Source organism: Branchiostoma floridae, chromosome 5 (assembly GCF_000003815.2).
Source record: "Branchiostoma floridae strain S238N-H82 chromosome 5, Bfl_VNyyK, whole genome shotgun sequence".
In the NCBI taxonomy this organism is placed as follows: domain Eukaryota; kingdom Metazoa; phylum Chordata; class Leptocardii; order Amphioxiformes; family Branchiostomatidae; genus Branchiostoma; species Branchiostoma floridae.
Genome location: NC_049983.1, coordinates 17,390,605 through 17,411,917, shown reverse-complemented (window position 1 = coordinate 17,411,917; position 21,313 = coordinate 17,390,605). Strand labels below are relative to the sequence as shown.

At 42.1% G+C, this 21,313-nt stretch overlaps 2 protein-coding genes across 2 annotated transcripts; both read left to right on the top strand.

The window, feature by feature from the left end:
• The first annotated feature begins 10 nt into the window (after window positions 1-10).
• LOC118415338 (ubiquitin carboxyl-terminal hydrolase BAP1-like) lies at window positions 11-11,931 on the top strand. The gene is made up of 12 exons (XM_035819845.1): window positions 11-178; window positions 549-578; window positions 2,533-2,587; window positions 2,909-3,041; window positions 3,571-3,690; window positions 4,121-4,182; window positions 5,106-5,248; window positions 5,759-5,837; window positions 6,234-6,357; window positions 7,771-9,036; window positions 9,260-9,352; window positions 9,673-11,931. The coding sequence occupies exons 1-12, from the start codon at window positions 142-144 to the stop codon at window positions 9,889-9,891; spliced, it is 2,361 nt and encodes a 786-aa protein (XP_035675738.1). The 5' UTR covers window positions 11-141; the 3' UTR covers window positions 9,892-11,931.
• Window positions 11,932-12,269: 338 nt separating this feature from the next.
• LOC118415662 (acyl-coenzyme A amino acid N-acyltransferase 1-like) lies at window positions 12,270-19,657 on the top strand. The gene is given in 11 exon segments (XM_035820391.1): window positions 12,270-12,456; window positions 13,274-13,497; window positions 14,213-14,470; window positions 14,990-15,093; window positions 15,095-15,163; window positions 16,044-16,157; window positions 17,183-17,268; window positions 17,732-17,831; window positions 18,183-18,263; window positions 18,725-18,848; window positions 19,190-19,657. Coding segments are annotated over 11 exon segments (1,314 nt in total). The 5' UTR covers window positions 12,270-12,427; the 3' UTR covers window positions 19,315-19,657.
• The last annotated feature ends 1,656 nt before the right edge of the window (window positions 19,658-21,313 follow it).

Below are 21,313 nucleotides of genomic sequence, written 5' to 3'. Positions count from 1 at the left end.
CTTTTCTGTAGTAGTTTCGTCTGAATTGGGGTCAAGTCTGGTGACCCCAAGCCGCCCCCCCACCCCAACCAGACAAAACGGAGACTGGAGACGATGCCGTGAATTAGTTTGAGTTTTTGTCGTTTTTCTCCAAATTCCACCATGAACAAAGGGTGGCTAGAGCTGGAGAGCGATCCAGGTAACCATTTGAACTGTTTCATTGCCTTCTATCCGCGATTTTGAGATGAAAAATAGCTTATCATTATTGATGTGTCAGATTTTTTTTCTGAGCATGCTAAGAAAAGTAAGATGACGCTCGCTAGCTAAACTAACCGAAACACATGTAGAAGTCCCTGTTCACCCATAATACCCATTCTTTATACACAAGAGCAGATTTGGAAGCGTTGTTTTTGTGAAGAAGTATTCGTTCTGAAACAATAAATAATTTGTGTGGAAAATTGCAGAAAAAACAGAAAGACGAAACAAATTGTTCTGATGATTTTGTTATCATGATGTGCTTGTAAATGACTCCAATATTTACATGCATATCCCGCTTTTGTTCTCCACAGGGTTGTTCACTCTCCTAGTAGAAGACTTTGGTAAGTTCGTGAAGCAATCTGCTTAAAGTTCATCTATTGATATGTGCTCAGCTCTGACAGCTTGGATTATAGAATGGGCTGTTCTGAAAGTGAAAGGTAATGAGGAGCGATCAAGGGAATTATGACACCACAAGCCGGCTGAAAAAAAGCAGCTTTATACTACATGTATCTCTACTCCACTGGCCCAATACTTCAACCCCCTTCATCCTGTGTAAAGCTAGAGGTCCCATATTGAAAGTTACACCTTGAGCATGTTAAAGATCCTGCCACACAAATTGAAAAGAGTTAGGGGTCCTTCCTGGTGTGAACCTTACAGTCTGGCCTATAGATGCAGGAATGTCGGATGACTCGGACCATTACCAACTCGGCCCAGTCAACTCGGCCCATCTGCCGGGACAACTCGGACCATCGCCGGCGGTTTGGGACGTCAAAGTCACAGCTAGAAGTTGTCTGACAAAAAGCCGCCGTCTCTAAAAGTCTATTCAAAATCACGTTGATTGCCTTAGCGCCGGCGGTTTGGGACGTCAAAAACGTCAAAGTTAACAGCTAGAAGTTGTCGGTCAGAGACCCAGTGCATGCTGCTGGGAACTTGTCTTGGATAGAAAAATCCGCCATTGTTCGTAAGGTAAAAAGCAAATGAGCGGAAACAAACGTTGTGTTTTATTTTGTCCAGACTACATACACTAGTATAGGAACAGTTTGTTGAGGGAAATCATCTCAGTAAGCAGAACATTTCACAAAGACCAGGTATATCTAAGTATAAATGTATCTTTGAGCTTATGTACAACTTGCGCAGGACACAGCCGGCCGACGTGACGTGACTAGGCCTGCCGGCGAGTTCGTCGCTTAATATATACATGTCGAGTGCTTTGCTACATTTTGTGTAAATATTGTCCATGGGGATGGTCCAACTTGTCCATGGGGATGGTCCGAGCAAGGACGTCCTTGGTCCGAGTTGGAATCAGGACGACTCGGACCATTACTAACTCGGCCCATTGAAAATCTGGTCAACTCGGACCGCCCCCCTGGTCAACTCGGACCACCCATGTACAAGTCGGACCAAATTACTTATCTTTTGAAAAAATTTTTTTTTGACATTTCTTGGTACATTTGTACTAGTATTATAAAGATTTTCCCAGCTGCTACTATTAGAACTTCAGAAGTCTCCTGGTCATACAGAGTGGCGGTCTTCATCTAGTATCATATGTGCCGCGCGCGCCGGCGATATTAAAACAAAGTGGACACGGTCGGCTTGAAAAAAATTCTTAATTAGCAATTAATCTTCAACAAGAATGACTCATTCTCTGACATCTTATTTGTCTACAGCTATTCCGAAGAGCAAGAAATGATAAAGTTTACTACTGTCCTCTATTAGAAGCGCCTCACATATATCCACCTGTCCACACACACTGCGTATTTCGGGGTCAATGACCTAATGTGCGTCGCATGGAATGCCGAAAAGTTCTGATGAATTACACAATCCAACCTACAGTTTTCTCATTTCAGAGTATATACATATAAAACTAGTGTTGGGGATTACATGTTCGAAAAAAAAATCAATGAAATAGCTGTCGGGGGGGGGGGGGGATGGTCCGAGTTGTCCCGGCAGATGGGCCGAGTTGACTGGTCCGAGTTGGTAATGGTCCGAGCTGTCCGACATTCGTCCGAGTTGACCAGGGGGGTGGTCCGAGTTGACCAGATTTCTAATGGGCCGACTTGGTAATGGTCCGAGTCGTCCTGATTCCTAAATGCAGATTCTACCTACAGTGGTGACAGTTATGAGAACTTATAACTAAGGCAGGTTACTGGTTATGTGAAACAAACACTCAGAAACTGATAATTTTCATTAAAAAAGGTACCAGTTGATGAAAAGGATCAAAAGCATTTTCACCCTCCTCTCTAACGTAGCAATACTAGTATTTATTTTGATGTGGATTTTTTTCTACCTTTCCAGGGGTGAAAGGAGTCCAGGTAGAAGAAATCTATGACCTGTCCAAGCCAATTGAAGGGTAGGATGGCCGTTTGTTAACTTCTATGTAGCTACGAAATATGGTATTGATAATGATGAACAGAGCAAACACGAGTAGGCAAGAACTCTTTGAAGAAGAAGAAGGTCATCAAAATTTTTACAGATGAGCCTCTAAACAATTTGTGTCATGTCTTTACGTTCATTTGACTGATTGACAATACAAAAAGGTGCTACTTAGTACTACGTTGTCTTACCAAAAATGATTAAGTTGTAACAGTGCTAGCTATAGCTAGTCTTGATATAGTTGTGGGTTTAACTTTAATAGATTTGATTAATCCTTATGTATTATCTTCTTCCTCAGGCCCGTGTATGGGTTCATCTTCCTGTTCAAGTGGAGCGAGGAACGTCGGTCGCGTCGGAAGGTGGGGCCCAGCATGGAGGAATCCTTCGTCGTGGATGAAGATATCGTCAACGACATGTTCTTTGCACAACAGGTCATTATGGATGTCCAACAATAATAATCTAACATCCTAGTTACATACAGTAAATATGCAGTATGGGAAAGGGTTTTTGGGTTGTGTTTTAAGTTCATGGTTGAAACAGTTTTGCATATATTGTATTTGTGATTATTGGTTCAACTTAATTAGTAATTGGGCAGGGATTACTTTAACAGTGTAAAACCTTAACTAAAAAGGGAAATGTCAATGGTTATTTTATTTTGTGGCTCAGTGAAGATAGAGTGGTTTTAAATTTGTTGTTAAAACTGCCTTGCAGGTTATTACTGTAATACGGGGAGATGGTCGCTGTGGTTTAAGTTTGGGGGCTGTGTAACACAAACTCTGCTGTCCGGGGCTATAACTGGCTGTAGTTGTAGGAGGCCAGCGGATATTGGGCAAGCTGCTATAAGCCGAGATTTAATCAGGCTATTGTAAAGAGGTCAAGAAGAAGTACATGTACATAATAAAGCACTGTGAACATTTCCTCTTTTACAATATTTCATTTTTTTTTGTCTGACCCATTCAGCTCATTCCCAACTCCTGTGCCACCCACGCCCTGCTGAGTGTGTTACTGAACTGTCCCCAGATCAGCCTGGGGAGCACCCTCACCAGACTCAAATACTTTACCAGGGGGATGGGTCCCGAGGTAAGATGTTTGGAAGTGATCTCAAACAGTTTGGCTCACTGAAAAGCTGATCTTCCGCTGGTTGTGGCAGAGAAGACAGATGCTATGGACAGTATTTACACATACCAGGGAAATTCCCCAAGCTCTTTTTGAGAAGCACAATCAATAGTGGACCATGGCATAACGTCCAGTAACATGTTGGGAAAGCAACAACAGAATGGATTAAAAATTCCAACATCTTTGTCAATAATTTTTTACAGTTTTAGTGTTTTATTATTTTGTATGATATTGCAACTAATTATGAAAGCAATGGTCACATAAGTCCAGTTTTGATCACTGTATGGTAGCTCAGCAATCTTTGTCTAGAGTAAAGGGTGTATCTAGAGATGCATGTTTTGCACTAATGCTAAGTGATGATTCACTGTTTTCTTTTATTGTCATTTCTTGTCAGTCCAAAGGCTGGGCCATTGGAAATGTTCCAGAGATAGCCAGAGCTCACAACAGTCATGCAAGGTGCAGTAAGCTTCTTTATTTACTTTTGCAGTAGGAGTAGAAAGATGGTTTTGCAGTGTTTAAAGTTTGCAATCAAAATTTTTTTTTATGGCTTTTTCATCATGGTCCTGGATGTTTGGGAAGTTTTAGTTCTTGAAACAATACTCTAGTACAAAAACACTCATTTCTGAAGTCATCATTTCATGATGGAGGGAGGCACAGCAAAAACCAAGAACGCAAAATAGAGGAAATATTGTAAGTTTCACAGTATTCACAGACTAGCAACTTGATGGAATTATCTTTGACAAAATGGACTGAAGAAACAATTATTCTATTCCCTGAATTGCATTGTAAGAATGACCACAGCCACACCTACACACAAGTTCAGCTATGAGATATGTTCCATGTAGTGATGATTGTGCCATCTGGGATGCCGTGAGGTACAGTAGTACTTTAAGGTGTTCCCTGATACAGCAGGGCTGTGAGTCCTGAAGAGTAACCAGCACAGGGGCCATCTGAACACGGAACAAACAAAACAACAGATCACTACTGGTCTTAGTCATGGGATAGCAGATATGAAGTTAACTTCCTCATAGAAATGTGGTTATTGATTTAAAATAAAATTAAGAGTCAGACTGTAGTTACGTCGATGACATCCATGTAATAAATATGCCAAAAGCAGTTACTCAAGCAACTGGAGACACTGATACTGGAGACATATCCAGTTGCTTGAGTAACTGCTTTTTGTCATAAGACTGTAGTTGTAAAGTTTATCATTTAAGAAAAAACAGATATTTGAAGCAAAAACAAACATATTGAAGCCTTTCAAACAGGCATATTTTGTTTGCATATTTTTTTGGACTAGAAGGAATGAATTAAGCCCATATTGTAGAATAGGGCTTACTGTTACAAGTTACAAGTTTGTGTTGTTTTGTTCTTGGCAGGCCAGAACCCCGCCATCTGCCTGAAAAGCAGACAGGAATCTCCTCCGTGCGAACAGCCGAGGCTTTCCACTTCGTTAGTTATGTGACGACCAATGACAGGCTGTTTGAACTGGACGGTCTCAAGCCCTACCCGATCGATCATGGTATGTCCCTATTTTATTACGCTCATGGCATGGTGTGGCTTTGTAGTTAGGAATGACTACTTGGAAGTAGAGGTGCTGGGTTGGAATCCTCTGTGCCAACCCAATATTGTGTCTTTTGGAACGGCACTATAAATAAATTTTCTCTCTCTACCAGGGCGAAAAAAGTCTTTGCCCATTAGGCCACATCAGTTTGATTTGTTGGTTCATGGATGTTCAAAAAAAGAAAAAGAATTGCTTAACTGGAAAAACACCACGAAAATAAAGCCAGAGGACCAGGTGTATGCCTTGGTGCACTCAGGTTTATGGAGTGGACATGGTCATATTCAAGTTTTCCTCCCTGCCCGTTGTATTTATTGCTCTTGCTATATTTTCACTTAGAAAAATCTGTGAACCAACAAGCTAAATTGGTTTGGCCTTAGTCATATGTCATAAAGTGGAGGTCTGGAGACAACAGACAAAAACGTAGAGAGAGCCTGGTTACATTACAAACTGATTTTCATTCCCACTCAGGTCCGTGGGGAGAGAAGGAAGACTGGACAGAGAAGTTCCGACGGGTCATCTCAGAGAGAATAGGGAATGCCACTGGAGGGTGGGTGTCATGTTCATACTCACTGCACTTGTTTGTTCTCAGTTTTCAGTGGAGCCCAGAAAATATGTCTCTGCTCTTTTCCTACTGGATTTACCTCCCACAAAACGGAGTCTATATATTAGTCTCTTGATATATTGAAGATCTGACCAACTGTGTCCCATTGTGTTAGGCCACCTAACATGATATTTTTAATATTTGAAAGACATTTAACCAGAACTGGTCCACTGAAAGAATAGTGATATAATTGTGTCATTGTTACACTTCTCCATAATGAACCTATGCTGGGAACTGCAAATTAACCTGCTTCCTTATCCCATAATCAGTATACAAATTTAGTGCCAAATGATACCTTAACAGGCTGATGGTTAAATTTTTTGCCACACTTCACCATCTCAGGGAAAACGGTCATGACATTCGTTTCAACCTGATGGCGGTGGTGGCAGACCGACGACAGCAGTACGAGACCAAACTCAACACCCTGAAGACCAACAGGCAGATTGTGCTGGAGGCACTGCAGCAGGTAGGGGGAGCTGTGAACTGCTGCAGCTTTTATTTTGTAAATGTTGATGAGATCACAAGGAATGAAACTTGTTGTAAAATTTGTTTACTTTTGCAGTGGTTTTATTTTTGGATAGGAGAGAAAGTTAGATGTCCACAGTGTTTAATTCACATGGTTGAAGCAATGCAATAGAAAAGTTGTCAAGTTCACCGTGTCACAAATTCTTGATGGAAGAGTCAACATGAAAATCATGATTATACAACCTGTTTCAAGAGTTACAGTATGATTTTTTAAAATGAATGAATAACTTTTCTTGCATTCTGGTGCATTTCTTGGTCTGCCTCAAACTCCGTCAAAGCAAGATGACAGATATTATTTGTACTACGTCTTGTAGATCATCGAACTCCCCTTACAAGTTAAACCTCACATCTCAACAGTTGCTTCCAAAATCCATAGCTACAAATATACCTGTACGTTGTATTTAGCAAGAAACATGTAAAAGTCTATACTGATGTTTGATTCACCCCAAGGTAGTGAAGCAATATTTTTAGTGCATCTGTGTTTGTTTCTGACCTAATCCATTTCCATCCTTGTGACTGGAAGGGCAACAAGCATTCTGGGTAGTGCAGAAATGAGCCATGTTTGTTGCCATCCTCCGAAGTGCATTGTGTTTGTTCCATGTAGTGATGATTGTGCCATCTGGGATGCCGTGAGGTACAGTAGTACTTTAAGGTGTTCCCTGATACAGCAGGGCTGTGAGTCCTGAAGAGTAACCAGCACAGGGGCCATCTGAACACGGAACAAACAAAACAACAAGTTTTAGTCAGTTTGATTTCTTGGTGACTGACATGTGTGGTTGCTTCTTACAGGAAAGATGGGACATAGCTCAGTCTGAGATTAGCCTCCACCAGGCCTTCCTACCGGGAATCATAGAATAATTCGGCAAAAAAAAAGGGAAATTGGGCAGGGGAGTCAGTCTAACATTAAATGGCTGCGGGGCCAGTCAACTCCTCTGGTATAATACTCTCCTGGCAAATTATTCTTCCAATATGACTAGCGTAGTCAGTCTGGTAGAGACTAGTCTCACTGTCTGAGATTGTGAAGTTGATGTTGAATACAATACAGTGCTGTAGTAGTAGTGTAGTAGACATCCTTCCATCCCAAGGAGAGATGGTAGCACTCTGTTGTCATGACTGTTGATATTGGCATAATCATCTTATTAAGTGACAAAGTCACACAAGATAATTATGTCATTGTCAAACACATATTTTGGTATCCTGAAACTATAGTAGTGACTACTATAGTTTCAGGATACCAAAATATGTGTTTGTTGTGCTTCAGTATTATGTTGACCACAAACTTGAAAACTCCTACCTGCAAAACTAGATCCTATAAAAAGTGAATGTACATATAATTGTGCATTTTGTCTTTCAGCTGGTTCGTTTCACCCAGCCACACCTGACTTCTCTCATCCCCTCTGCATTTGGAGGAGAATCCCACCACAAGTCCAAAGCCTCCTCCACCGTCACATCGTCAGCTGCTGTTGCAAGCTCCTCTGCTGCCGGTGCCGATGGCGTTCAACCAGCAGAGATGTCCGACAGACGACGTCACAAAAAGAAGAAGAAGAAAAAGAAAAAGCACAAGGCATTGCCAACGGTACAAAGTGCCACCCTGACCAAGCGAAACACATCCAGTCCTGTTGTCACCCACCCCGCCCTGGACAGCCATAACTACGCCAAGTCACCACTGGAGGAATTCACAGAAGAGAATGACCAGGACGTTCCCCCAGAAACCTTCACCGATGACGATACAGACGAGGAAGAGGAAGAGAGTGAAGATGATGAGGTGGCGGCATCCACAGCGGGAATGGAGGGAATAAATGAAGGAGAGACAAACGAGTCTTCTGGCGGGGATGTCACGAGCGGGAGAACCAGCTCTGCGTCAACAGAAGGGACAGAGTCTGCCACCGAGCCGGCCGTGGAACCGGAAGTGAAAAGCGGAGAGATCACGTTCTCAGAGGCTATGCGGGCCATCTCTGCCGTGGCGGACACCAGGAAACCTGACGAATTCCTTCACCCGGATGCCAGCAGGAGGGTCGGTTTTTTGGAGATGCCATGGCGCTCAGACGAGGCTCGGCCGCTGTCAATTCACACGGGGTACTCCAAGATTCCCTCCCCTGCCCCCAGCAACGAGAGCACGGACACTGCGTCCGAAATCGGAAGCGCGTTCAACTCTCCTGTCAGATCGGCAAACAGGTCCGCCGTGAGCAGTCCGAACCCCTTCAAGCACCACCAGCACAACGTCAACCTGTTCACAGAGGCGGCGACAAAACTGCTGGCAGCCCAGGAGGGTCACAGGGTGGGGATGGAGTTTATCCGGTCTCCAGGGGCAACCTCGGAACTGCAGACCATCCCCGAGGGGAGCATCACCAAGCAGGAAGGCGACACCAAAACTGATGCCAACATCATCACAGTCTGCCTGAAGAGATCGCTGTCTGGGGAGGGGGGCGGTCCTCCAGCCAAGAGGCTACACATGGGGGATGCGGACATGGCGTTGCAGAGACTAGGGAGTGGGGACTCTGTGGAAGGTGACCCCATGGCCCTGCAAGCTGGGAGTGGCACAGGAGATGCCCAGCAAGACCAGCATGCACTGCAGGCAGGCGGGGCAAGGCCAAACATGGCTCATGCCTTTGCACCAAAGGTATGTTGTACCAATTGATAGTAATGTAGATACAGAAATGTTATATGTGCCTAGACTTATGGGGTGCCATTTTATATATAGGATACTAGTACTAGTATGGGAGTTATTGGATCCAAGCTTGCATGTAGCAAACAAAATTGGTAAACCCTGTTTTTACTGTCTTGTCTGTTTATCTTAAACTAGTCACGTAAATCTGAAACATTGCCTTTTTGTGTCTCCCCAGGACCTTCTGGCACTGCTGAAGAATGTTGAGACAGAGATTCAGATCTGTGAACAGCACCTTAAGGACGAGATAGAGAAGAGAAAGAAGTACAAGGTGGGCAGATGGTTTCCTCTTTATAATTTGTTATTCACAGGATATACACATGTATTAGCCATGGTGTTTTCTTCTAGTTTTGCTTACAAGATTTGGAGGAGCTGAAGGCGTTGCCTTGGTTCGTTGGAAACTTTAATAAAATGGTAGACAACACAAGCGGCGGTGGGAAGTTCACATAATTCAAGACGTCCTCACAACAAAGTCGTATCCATATGTTGTGAGTATTGCTGTGCAGTGTAATAAGGTAGATTCAACTCATCATGTAGAAAAATGACCAAATACAGTGGCTTTATTTTTTACAATATATCCCTTCTTCCCAGGTGGACGACTGTCGCCGCACCCACAACTACGACGACTTCATCCGCACGTTCCTGCGCATGCTTGCTGAGCAGGGCCAGCTGTCCAAGCTGGTGGATCAGCATGTGCTGGTGCGACGCAGGCAGGGCGTCAGCGTGGGGCGGCTGCACAAGCAGCGCAAGCCCGATCGCAGGCGCAAGCGGGCACGCGTGTCTGACAAGTACAGAAGGAAGAAGCAGTGAAGCTTAGTCATCATGAATAATACTAGTAATGCCACACACACACACACACATAGGCCATGAAACATAAGATCGGGAAAGCCCGACTGACGGCCGAAGCTGGCACGCATGTCCGACAAGTACAGAAGGAAAAAGCAGTAAAGCTTGGTCTTTGCATCTTAAACAATATTAATGCCACATACCACACACACACACACACATAGGCCATGCAACATAACATATTAAGTCACATTGGGAAAATCATGTTGTGAAAATCTAAGACAGGTACAGAAAGAAGAAGCAATGAAGCTTGGTCATCGTAAACAATATTAATGCCAGATACCACACACACACATAGGCCATGCAACTTAAGATGCGTCACATTGAGAAAGCCAGACCGGCAGCAAGTCATGTTTTAAAAATTCTAAGACAGGTACGGAGGAAGAAGCAGTGAAGCTTGGTCATCATAAACAATAGTAATGCCAGGCACACACACACACACACACACACACAGGCCATGAAACATAAGATATGTCACATTGGGAAAGCCCGACTGACGGCAGAAGCGGGCACGCGTACGCGTGTCGGACAAGTACAGAAGGAAGAAGCAGTGAAGCTTGGTCTTTGCATCATAAACAATATTAATGCCAGGCATGCACACAAAGGCCATGCAACATGACATAACTCACATAGGAAAAATCATGTTGTGAAAATTCTAAGACTACACAACCAGTAACTATTGTTGCATCTAGTAGCAGTAGTAGTAGTAGTAGTAGTAGTATCCAGTATTTGATTGCTGCTGCTGGGATCCCTGGCACAGGGGTAGGCAGCAGTCGGATAATTGTTACACATGTATTTGGTTGTTTGTAACTGGTCAATAGTTAAAGAAGAGAAAATAGTTCTATCATGGATCGACTTTGTGCATCATATGATTCTGTTCATTTGTGGCACTTGGCTAGTATGGAATGGCATTAAGTTACACAAGTCAGACTGAGACATCTTTATTCTGAGATATGGCTATATATGTCCGTTGGAATACAAGATTCTTTCAATATCTATACTTAGTTTATTTGCATGATGATGAATCACTTGACTGTATGACATTGTATGGATTTTATAAGACGTTGGTAGTGCAGAAAACCTATCATATATACGTTGTGTTGTTTAAAGTCACAATAAATGTTTTGTTTCTATACAGTATACACAGTGAAGATATACAAATGTACATTCCACCTAAATGTTCAACTACATGTATCATACTTGAGATGAAAATATGGCATTTCTGTGGAGTCCTTCAGTGTTTGGCTATGTCTCAATATCCTTGCTTTGAACGAGAATGCTTTTGTTCCATTCACTTATGCTACCATTTACTTGTATATAATCACCGTATCCATGTATAACTTGTCTATATACGGCATTATTAGAACACGAGCTATGTAGGAGGCAGTTTGGTAATAATTTATGATGAAGAGTTGCCATGGCTGAGGAAAGATCTTTATTCTATAGTGTCATATCCTCTCCTCTGTATCCCTGTCTTCAGACAGACCTGCTAATATCTGAAATCACCCTTTTCATCTCTATAAGCTGGGTGCTGACACAATTAGATCCTCAACACATTTCTTCAAGGTGACTGGTTAATTATTTTTATATATAGCCATGTCCTTTTCATCCCCTAGCCTGGTGCTGACACAATGGGGACAGTTTCTCATCAGAGGCCATTGAAACGTTAACCATCTCTTGGGGGGGGGGGGGGGGTACCTTTCGTTATAGCTAAATACAAGATGTTTCTCATTTTTGTGGATTTGTCAGAAACCAAGCGGAGGTTAGTTCACATGTAGTTGATATTCACATACTCTATTACAACTGGATAGCACAATGTATTTTGTACTCTATCACTGTAAACACAAGAAATTGCACTTCTGAATTTTTCTTCTGTTTCTGAAACATGTAAACTTCAGTGTTCTGCAGCACTTGGTATCTCTTCTACATTAGTCGGCATTAATTAGCGTGCTAAGGATTACAGTGTCACTCATTTTAGTAATGACATTAATGTATATAAAGTAACAACAGAGGAAAGAAACCTGGTCTTTTTTGTCTTTATTTTAACTTTTTACCATTGAAGAATTACCAGAATTTACCACTGGAAAGGAATATGGGAAGTAAGCCCATCGTGATGTTTGCTCAAATGTCATCACATTGTTTGGTGCAAATCAATTGAAGCTATCCGTAAAATGTTCAACAAAACAACAACAAAAATGGAAGAAAACATCATCCTGAAGTCAACGTGAAACATCACGCTAAATTTAGAGCGTATTCACAACGTTGTAGAGATGCGCCTTCCTGAAATCCAGCTACTAGTGCGCGGCCCAAAACCTGATACGAGCGACACTAATGTGGTCATCGGGAACACATGGTAGGTCAGAGGTCAAAGTACGTAGAAACTATTGGAGGTCAAGAAGGAGCCGAGGTCAAGAGCGAAGTACTGCAGAATGAAGAGTTTAAAATTTCATGTTTTGTAAGACGTTCCTTCTAGTATACTGAAAACTTTTACAGAAGCGATATGCTACAGATTGTCAGAATACAATGCAGGTAAGCTAGAGTGTCCAAAATCTGCCTTTACCTCATCAAGTGTACAAAGTCCAATGTTATTTGTACAAGCTTCAGAATTTGACCCAAGTACTAAGGCCAAATTCTGACCTTATGCAAATAACATTGGACTAAGTGCACAGGTAAGGTGAGGTGATTTTCAAGCAAGCTTAGTTTTAAACAGTTGAACTTAGCTGGGATTCATTTTGTTTTTTAATCTAATTTGCAACCGGCAACCAAGGAGCTCCTTGCGGCAACCAATAACGTTATATTACCTTCAGCATCTCATATTCACAAGGTATTACTGTTTGACACCAAATTTGCATTGCTTTGGGGTTGGGGGGTGGGTAGGTGTTGGTGACACCAGGAGGAAGTTTGACTATTAAAGGCCCTAACAAATGTACAATGAAACCTTGGGTATAACAAATATGGGAAGAATTCAACACACTGTCAGTCCATTGTCAAAAATACAAGGAAGTTCTTTTGATAGTTCATAAATTCATATTCAATTCTTTAAACCTTTTTCAAAGTAAGCAAAATCAAAGTTAAATTGCACAATTTGCAGAGAATCAAAGGCCATGGAGACTTATTAAGAGACGATATTATGTATAATATGTATAAGTATTTTAATATGTATTATAATATGTATAATTATCGTCCAGACAAGGCTTGATATACCATGACTCCAGGCATGTTTGTTTTTTCTCAGGGGCCTCAACATTGACAACTATTACCAACCACATATCATGATGCCCATGCATGTAGTTAAGTAGTGGTTTATCATTTGGTTTATCATGTTAAATTTCTTGTAATTCTTTAGAAAAATGAGCACGCAGGCTCGACTGCTGGTGAGTCCAGCCACAGCCCTGGTTGATGACAAGGTGGACATCACCGTGGAGAGACTGGCTCCCAGACAACCGGTCACCTTACATGCACGACTGTCGGAGGGGACCGCCCGCTTCCAGTCATACGCACATTACAGGGCTGACGACACAGGAAGGGTTGTGGTGGCCAAACAGCCTTCACTGGGAGGGCTGTATACTGGTATGTACTACAATGTTATATACAGTTGTATATAATGTAGCATGTGGAAGGGCCCGCCCGCTTCCAGTCATACGCACATTACAGGGCTGACGACACGGGAAGGGTTGTGGTGGCCAAACAGCCTTCACTGGGAGGGCTGTATACTGGTACAGTATATCTAATTGTTAAGTCGTTGATTCTTTTTACAGAATGATTCAATGTTTTTGTCACAGTATCTAGGTTGTAATTTGAATACACCGTCTGCACTTAGTAGATTGGCAAAGTGAATAGGAAGATGATTGCAAATGTCTGACTTGCCATAGTGGCAGGAAAAAGAGGTCAGAGTTGGTAGAATAAGTGATTAATCTGTGACATGACAGACCATGGTCGAGGCTTCTAAATTATTATTTTTGGTTTGTCTTTTGATGTATATTTTCTGTGTGCTAGTCCTGCTCACCATAAAATGAAAGAAAGTGAAGAATGGACACGTCATGATAGTAATGGACACCTTATTTGCATTATCAATGAACTACATCATACAAACAAGAAATTTAAAGAGTCCTGTCTGAGATCTTCAAAATGATAAAGAATCTCCAATTGATATTTCTCACCTTTTTAAAATCAGTGACAAGTGATTGGTCATTTGGACCCAATGAAGGCTACAGCACAGGCAGACAGACTTTGCAGTGTAGGAACATCAGTTTTTACTTCAGAAAGAATTATCTCAAATATTCAGATGTTGACCAGATGGGTCTGTTCTGGAGCATGCAGCCCTCACCTGGTCAGAGACCCGGACTCCGTCTCAGGAAGAAAGACGTCTCCACACCATTCCTGGTAGATGTGCGGGTGCATGAAGGCCATGTGGATGTGATGGGAGAAGAGAACCTGCCCTGGCTGGCGACTACAACTGTGGAGAGATGGTACCTGGGACACGGAGTGAAGAGGGTACCGGTGAGAGAAGGGCGTGTCCGAGGGACGCTGTTTCTACCTCCGGGTGAATTGTAGTCCACTTTCTCGTAAAAAACACAACTAGAGTCGATTCCACATTACCATGAGGGTATTTCTTGTCTTTGTATAGATATGTTCAAACATGTTTAAACTTTCATTTTCAATTGTTTGAAAAAATTAGAACTTAAGTGACTGAAGTATTCTTTTGAATAGTTCAAACTTATTACAAATATTATTTCAAAACTCTCTCGGTGACTCGGAATCAACTCTAGTTTGTGAGCACACATTCAGGGGCAATGTTGTGTTGAATTTATGAAAATAGATATCATGCTACTTAGAATTAAAGCAACCAATAATGCGTCAGGAATGACTCACCAACAACGATAAACACTAAGTTAGAGTGAGCCGGAGTATGATTAACGATGATAGAAGATAGGTCACTACACCACACAGAAAAAGGCATGCAGACCTCTATCAAAGCCTTTCAGTGACACAGTGATGGTATTCTGTCCTGTGTTAAAGTTAACTGACCACACGTTTCTTGTGTATTCTATGCCTTCCATAGGTGACGGTCCTTTTGCTGCAGTCATCGACATGTTTGGGTCCACCGGAGGTTTGGCGGAGTACCGTGCGGCACTGCTGGCATCACGAGGTTTCGCTGTACTGCGCTGCCCTGGCCTTCTTTGCCTATGATGACCTTCCAAAAGAAATGGTCAACGTTGACCTTCATTATTTTGAGGTACAATATCATTTATAACGAAAGTATTTTTGATAGAATTATGTATTGAGCTGGTTCATTATGCAGTGCAGTAGGGCTCTAGCCATAGAATATAACTGTTTAGTGTTACTGTAGTGTCAACTTATGTTGTATAAAAATGGGACTTGATGACACGACTCTACAATGTAAACTCTACAATGTTTAGGTGTTGTGAAGACACACAAACGCTTACAAATACACATTTTTTTAATTCATTCCTTTCTCCATACCACCTACTCTCGGCTTTTCTTAACACCATGATAGGCAATACTGTACTAAGTATTCAGAGACTAGATACAGGTAGATCAGTGACAATTGATAACACCAGCACTGTCCGTTTGTAGCACCCTTGCAGTTGGTAGATGTACTCAGTTTTCCATTACAGTATGTGACTACTGTGCAAAAATGCGTTAAAGTTCATGGGATGGTGCAGCTGCGAACTCAAAACCAAAACACTCCATTTCCCTTCTACGAAATCAAATCCTCATGAACTTAAATGCATGAAACGTATTACATGTATATCGTTCGTTCGTTCGTCCCACAGCCTTTTAATCAGCCGTATTAATCAGCCGTAGGGGCAGCACAACATGTTATGCTGTATCAATAGGCATTTTAGTCCCCTGGCGGCGCCTATCTCCTCTCCGGGGCATGATGAATGATGTAAATCACCGTATGGCAGATACGACACGAAGGTTCGCCAGGCCTCCGCCCGGGTGAATCGTAGTGAATCTCCAACTCCAGACAGAATGGTTTGCTCCATCCACACCGCACCATCGCACGTGTGGGGGGTTCTTTAACGTGCATGGGGTACGTACATGTATATGTATAATATATAATCAGATATGGATGTTTGACACTGCAGGAAGCAGCCGACTGGCTACTTAGTCTTCCCAATGTCCAGAGCCACGGGGTGGGCGTTGTGGCCACCTCCAAGGGAGTAGAGATAGCTCTGTCTATGGCAGCACACATGGACAAGGTAATTGGCCTCATGTTTTTTTCTATGTAAACTCACAGCTGGTCTGCCAGTAACATACACAACAGGATGTTCTGGTACGGTATATATATAAATCTGTCAGTAACATACACAACAGGATGTTGTGGTACGGTATATATATAAATCTGTCAGTAACATACACAACACAGGGCTGGAAATACTTTTTTCTGCATACCTGTACTGGTACAGGAAACATTGAAAATTACCTGCACCAGACAAATTTTACCTGCACCACTCTGAGTTTAGGAAGTATGGATCAAACTAAAATTGTTCAGGAGCCATTGCTACTTTTTCTTCTATACTCTTTTTTTATGGGTGGTAACAGTCATTGCAGCTAGTAACAACCCACATACACCTACATCATAGGACATTTATGTATAAAAGTTTAAAACCCAGTACATGGCCCAGTACAGGTTAGGTTCAGGTAGACATAAAAAATACCTGCACCGCTCCAAATTTACCTGCACTATTTGAATATGCAGGTGGTATTTCGAGCCCTGCAACAGGATGCTGTGGTTCGGATACAAAAAACATTTGGGACTCTGCTAAAAAGTCCTCAAGTATTCTTTATTTCGAGTAATCTCAAAAAGTCAGGTTATAAAACCAAACTGAGGGGCAATAAGACAAAACTAATGTCTCAATGATATGTGTTCTTTGATATTCTGTGTACTGTTGGCTGTATTGGTGTGCTTATCGCCCCTCACTATGCATATTCATGATGAAGGAAGTGTCAATACACAGAAAATAAATGAGTAATGTCTGCATGGGTTTGGTGAGTGTCATATTGTCTTACAAACATGTACATGTACATGATGTGTAATTTACCACAAGTGGGGCTAGGCAAGAAGTCGGCTGATTATGTATTTATTGATACAAATGTACATACATGTAAAATAACACTCCCTTCTGGAGTTTAAAACCCATTTAACGTACTGTATGCCTTTTGTAGTGCCCTGTTAACTTAGAGTCAAGTTTTCGGTATGACAAAGATAAAATTTTACAAACAGGTTGCTGCTGCAGTAGGCATCAGTGGCTACACGGCTGTAACTGCTGCTCCACTGCGCTACAAGGACACAGTCTTCCCCTGTGCACCGTGAGCTGGTTCACTTAATATGTATTTCTTGTGTGCGTGTGTGTGTGTGTGTGTGTGTGTTGTGTGTGTGTATGTGTGCTTGTGTGTTTGTGTTGGTGTGTGTGTTAACATGGATGTGTGTGGGTGGATGTGTGTGTGCTTATATTTGTGTGTGTATGTGTAATTACATGTGTGCATGTGTATGTGTGTATATGTGTGTGTGTTTACATGTGTGTGTCTGTATGTGTGTATGTGTGAGTATGCATAATTTGTGTAAATGAACATTTGTATGTTTATGTAACTTTGTGAGGAGCATATCTCAAAAAAGTTGTCAATGTATCTTAATGATATTAAGTATCATTGTGAGAATAGATCTCTTAAAAACCAGGGAGGAACACTGACCCCCAAGCAACTTTATAGGGTACTGCAACAGAATTTCGACACATGATCCTCTCTTTGAAATACCCTTTCTTCTTGTCGACAGATGGGTGCCTGAAGGACTTGTTTTTACGGAAGAGGGGTATGTCGACGTAAGAAATGTGTTGGATACCACCAAAGAACCAGGTATAAAGGCATATGTTCAGGTAAGAATAACTAATCTCTATAGATATTTCTCTGCCAAGTTATATGTACGTGTATTATAATCTGTAATACCCTGAACAATTCATCTGAAGAGATCTCCAATGCAACATCACCCAATATATAAATGCACTCTTGCATATCTGAAGTATGCATACCTGGGAATACAGTACTAGAGAACAAGGCTGTGTACTTGAACATAACATCGGGTACAGGTACTGATGAGGTTTAGGTCCTGACCTGTGTCTGTTCCTGAACTAAAGGAGAGAGTATCCCGTGGGCTTCAATATAATGATGACAGAGGCATCGATAAAATGTGCAGCTTTATATGCACCTGTCCCTCTTTATGTTTTCAGGTGGAGAAAGCACAGTGTCCCATTATGTTTGTGGCAGGGGAGGATGATCTCAGCACAAAAGCAGTTTTCTTTGCGAATCAGGTGAGCTATGATTGAATCTGGGTAATTGATATAATAAGTCATTGGGTGGTTCACAGTGTTTAAGCCCCTATCACACTGGCTTGGAGTACTCTTGAGGTACTGTTGATTTTGACAACGCTCCAACGAACTCCAACGTGGCTTCAACAAAGTCCAATGTGCATGCCTCCAACGAACTCCAACATGCCTTTTGCAAAATTTAAAAAATAACACAAGTGGCAACATGCGTCCACCGTGCCTCCGTAAGGGGATACACGGTCAGAGTAATTTTACTTGAGGTGAAAATAGACAAACCAAGACAGGGAAAGAATGGACTGGAGGTTTACTCCCGTGGTTTAGCAACATTTTTTCTGGATTTTCCCATTTTATATTCGCCAGAGGATGTCATCCACAAAAACAAGTCTGTGTGGCCTAACTGCATCTTACCTGCAGTAAGAATATGACTCTCATGTTTCACTTGACAGGCCATTGGTAGAATGAAGGCTCATGGGAAGACGAACTACACCCTGCTGCAGTACCCAAAGGCAGGTCACCTGATCGAGCCTCCATACATGCCTCACTGTGCTCTGTATTATCACAGAGTTTTCGGTTAGTAAAATACTTTATACAGTTACTGCAGGTTTCTTCTTTGAAAATGGAGGTATTGTTTTTTGTACTGGGTCGCTTGACAGTAATCAGCGACAGCCGGCAATCAGCGACCCAGTACAAAAAGAAATGGCCAGCAAAAGTGTATCATGAGCCAAAAAAGGCCCCTAAGAACCTGCCATGGAGGCTATTTCAATGAGACAAGATGATAGAAGAAACTTGTGAATGCTGTAAATATCTCACTAAAGGGTGAGGTCGCCAAACTCTTGTTTTTAATGAGATCATTTTGAGATACTGACTGTATGTAGAATTTATAGCTTTCACATACCTTTACATTTTTCTAGACTGGTGTATGCTTGCTGGTGGGGAGCCTAGAAGCCATGCCGCAGCCCAGGAGGACTCTTGGCACAAGATCCTCAGTTTCTTCAGGACACATGTAGACAAAAATAATACACAAAGCAGACTCTGATTCTTCCTCTAATTTTTAACTACATGAATTTGCGCAAAATAATATTGTGCCTTTTATATAAGTGTGATTTATATAAGTGTACCCTGGTGAACTTGTATATAGCTGTCAGTTTGTTACCTTTGTCAGAGAAGATTATGTTTCCCAAGCATTTGTGTGCACATGCTGGCAAATGCTCCCAGAAACGTAATCTTGTTACATCATGATACTGTAACATAACTGTATTTTCTTGATTAATGTATGCACTTTTTAGATTTTTTTCAAAACTTGGTCACAAAGCGTGGCCACAGTTGGCTTGCGTACTTTACTGCCCGCACCCAAACAAAATCTGCAAAAATGTTAAAGAACTTACTTAGACTTAGACTTACTTAGTGGCTCCCACGTCGTGTGACGCATGAGGCAGTTAGAAGGTTCCAGCCCGCTCTGTCTACAGCCAGTCTCCACACATCTTTCCATCTCTTGCCCACTGGCAGGAGATCTCTGTCAACTGTCTGCTGCCAGTTCATCTTAGGACGTCCCCTCTTTCTCCGACCTTGAGGTTTCCACTGAAGAACTTGGTGAGCAAATCCCTCGGGTGGGAGTCGTTCCACATGTCCTAGCCAGCTTAACCGTCGTTTACATATGATTGATGACACTGGCTGTTGTCTTGTTTGTGCTCTTACGTCTTTGTTTGAGACAAAGTCACTCCATTTGATCCCCAAGATCCTCCTCACACACTTGCTGTCGAAGGCGTCAAGGTTCTTCTCATGGCTGGTTTTCAAATTCCATGATTCAGAGCCGTAGAGGAGTGTGGACAGGACGTTGCTATTGTAAAAGCGTAGTTTTATCTTAATAGAAAGTTTCTTACACCTCCAGATCTTTCCTAGTTGGTTAAATGCTGCTGAGGCCTTTCCAATCCTACAGTCCAATTCTTTATCTATTTCCCCGTTGTTGTTTATGGAACTTCCAAGGTAAGTGAAATTCTCAACCACTTCTACTTCATACTGATCGATGAATACAGCTGTTGTCGGTGGGTGGGGTCCTGACAGCATGTTCTTGGTCTTTTTTGTACTGATCTCAAGGCCAATACTAGCTGCTGAGGAGCCTATGTCGCTTACTAACGGCTGGAGCTCTTGGGTGGTTTCTGTTAGGGCGGCGATGTCAACTGCAAAATCCAGATCCGACAGTTTCTGTTCTTGTACCCACTGTATACCCTTTCTGTCTGTTGCCTTGGATAGGACCCAGTCAATGGCGAGGGCAAAGAGAATGGGTGATAGCACACATCCTTGACGTACCCCCGTTGCTTAACCTCAAACCAGTCACTGTACCCATCACTGGTCCTTACACAGCATCTTGAGTTGGCATAAATCCCCTTGATTGCAGATATCAACTTGGGAGGCAATCCATACATCTGCATAATGTTCCGCAATGAGGGCCGATGAATGGAATCAAATGCCTTAGTAAAATCAATGTAGCTGATAGCGAGTGGGGTCTGAAGTTCATTGCACTTTTCTATAATGCGTCTTAGAGTGAAGATTTGTTCAGCGCAGGATCGTTTGGGTCGAAAGCCAGCTTGCTGTTCCCGGAGTTCTCTGTCCACTGCAAAGAACACTGTAAAGAACAAGCAAGCGTTAATAAGGTTATGAATGACTTAATGACTGGTTCATTTGCAACAAAGAAGTTTACTTATACATACCATTGCAGCCATACTTGGCTGAATTGGGGTATATGACATAAACATTTGTTAAAAATGCATTAAAATTCATTCAAAAATGTTAAGGTAATAAAAGGTAAGGTAATATTTTTTAATCTAGATGTCCTACATCTGAACTGCGTGTAGTTGTCCTTTGTTCTTGGTTCTCTGCTATGTACACTTCCCCGTTTCGAAGGCAACCGTCTAGAGAAGAATGGAGATTTAGGCATAGTGCAAGTTTCAAACAAAGATTACGGTGTCTCAGGTACAGGGAAGTAAGTGACAGCTGTTCTAAGGCCCTATCAAGCAAACATATTAGTCTCTGCCTAG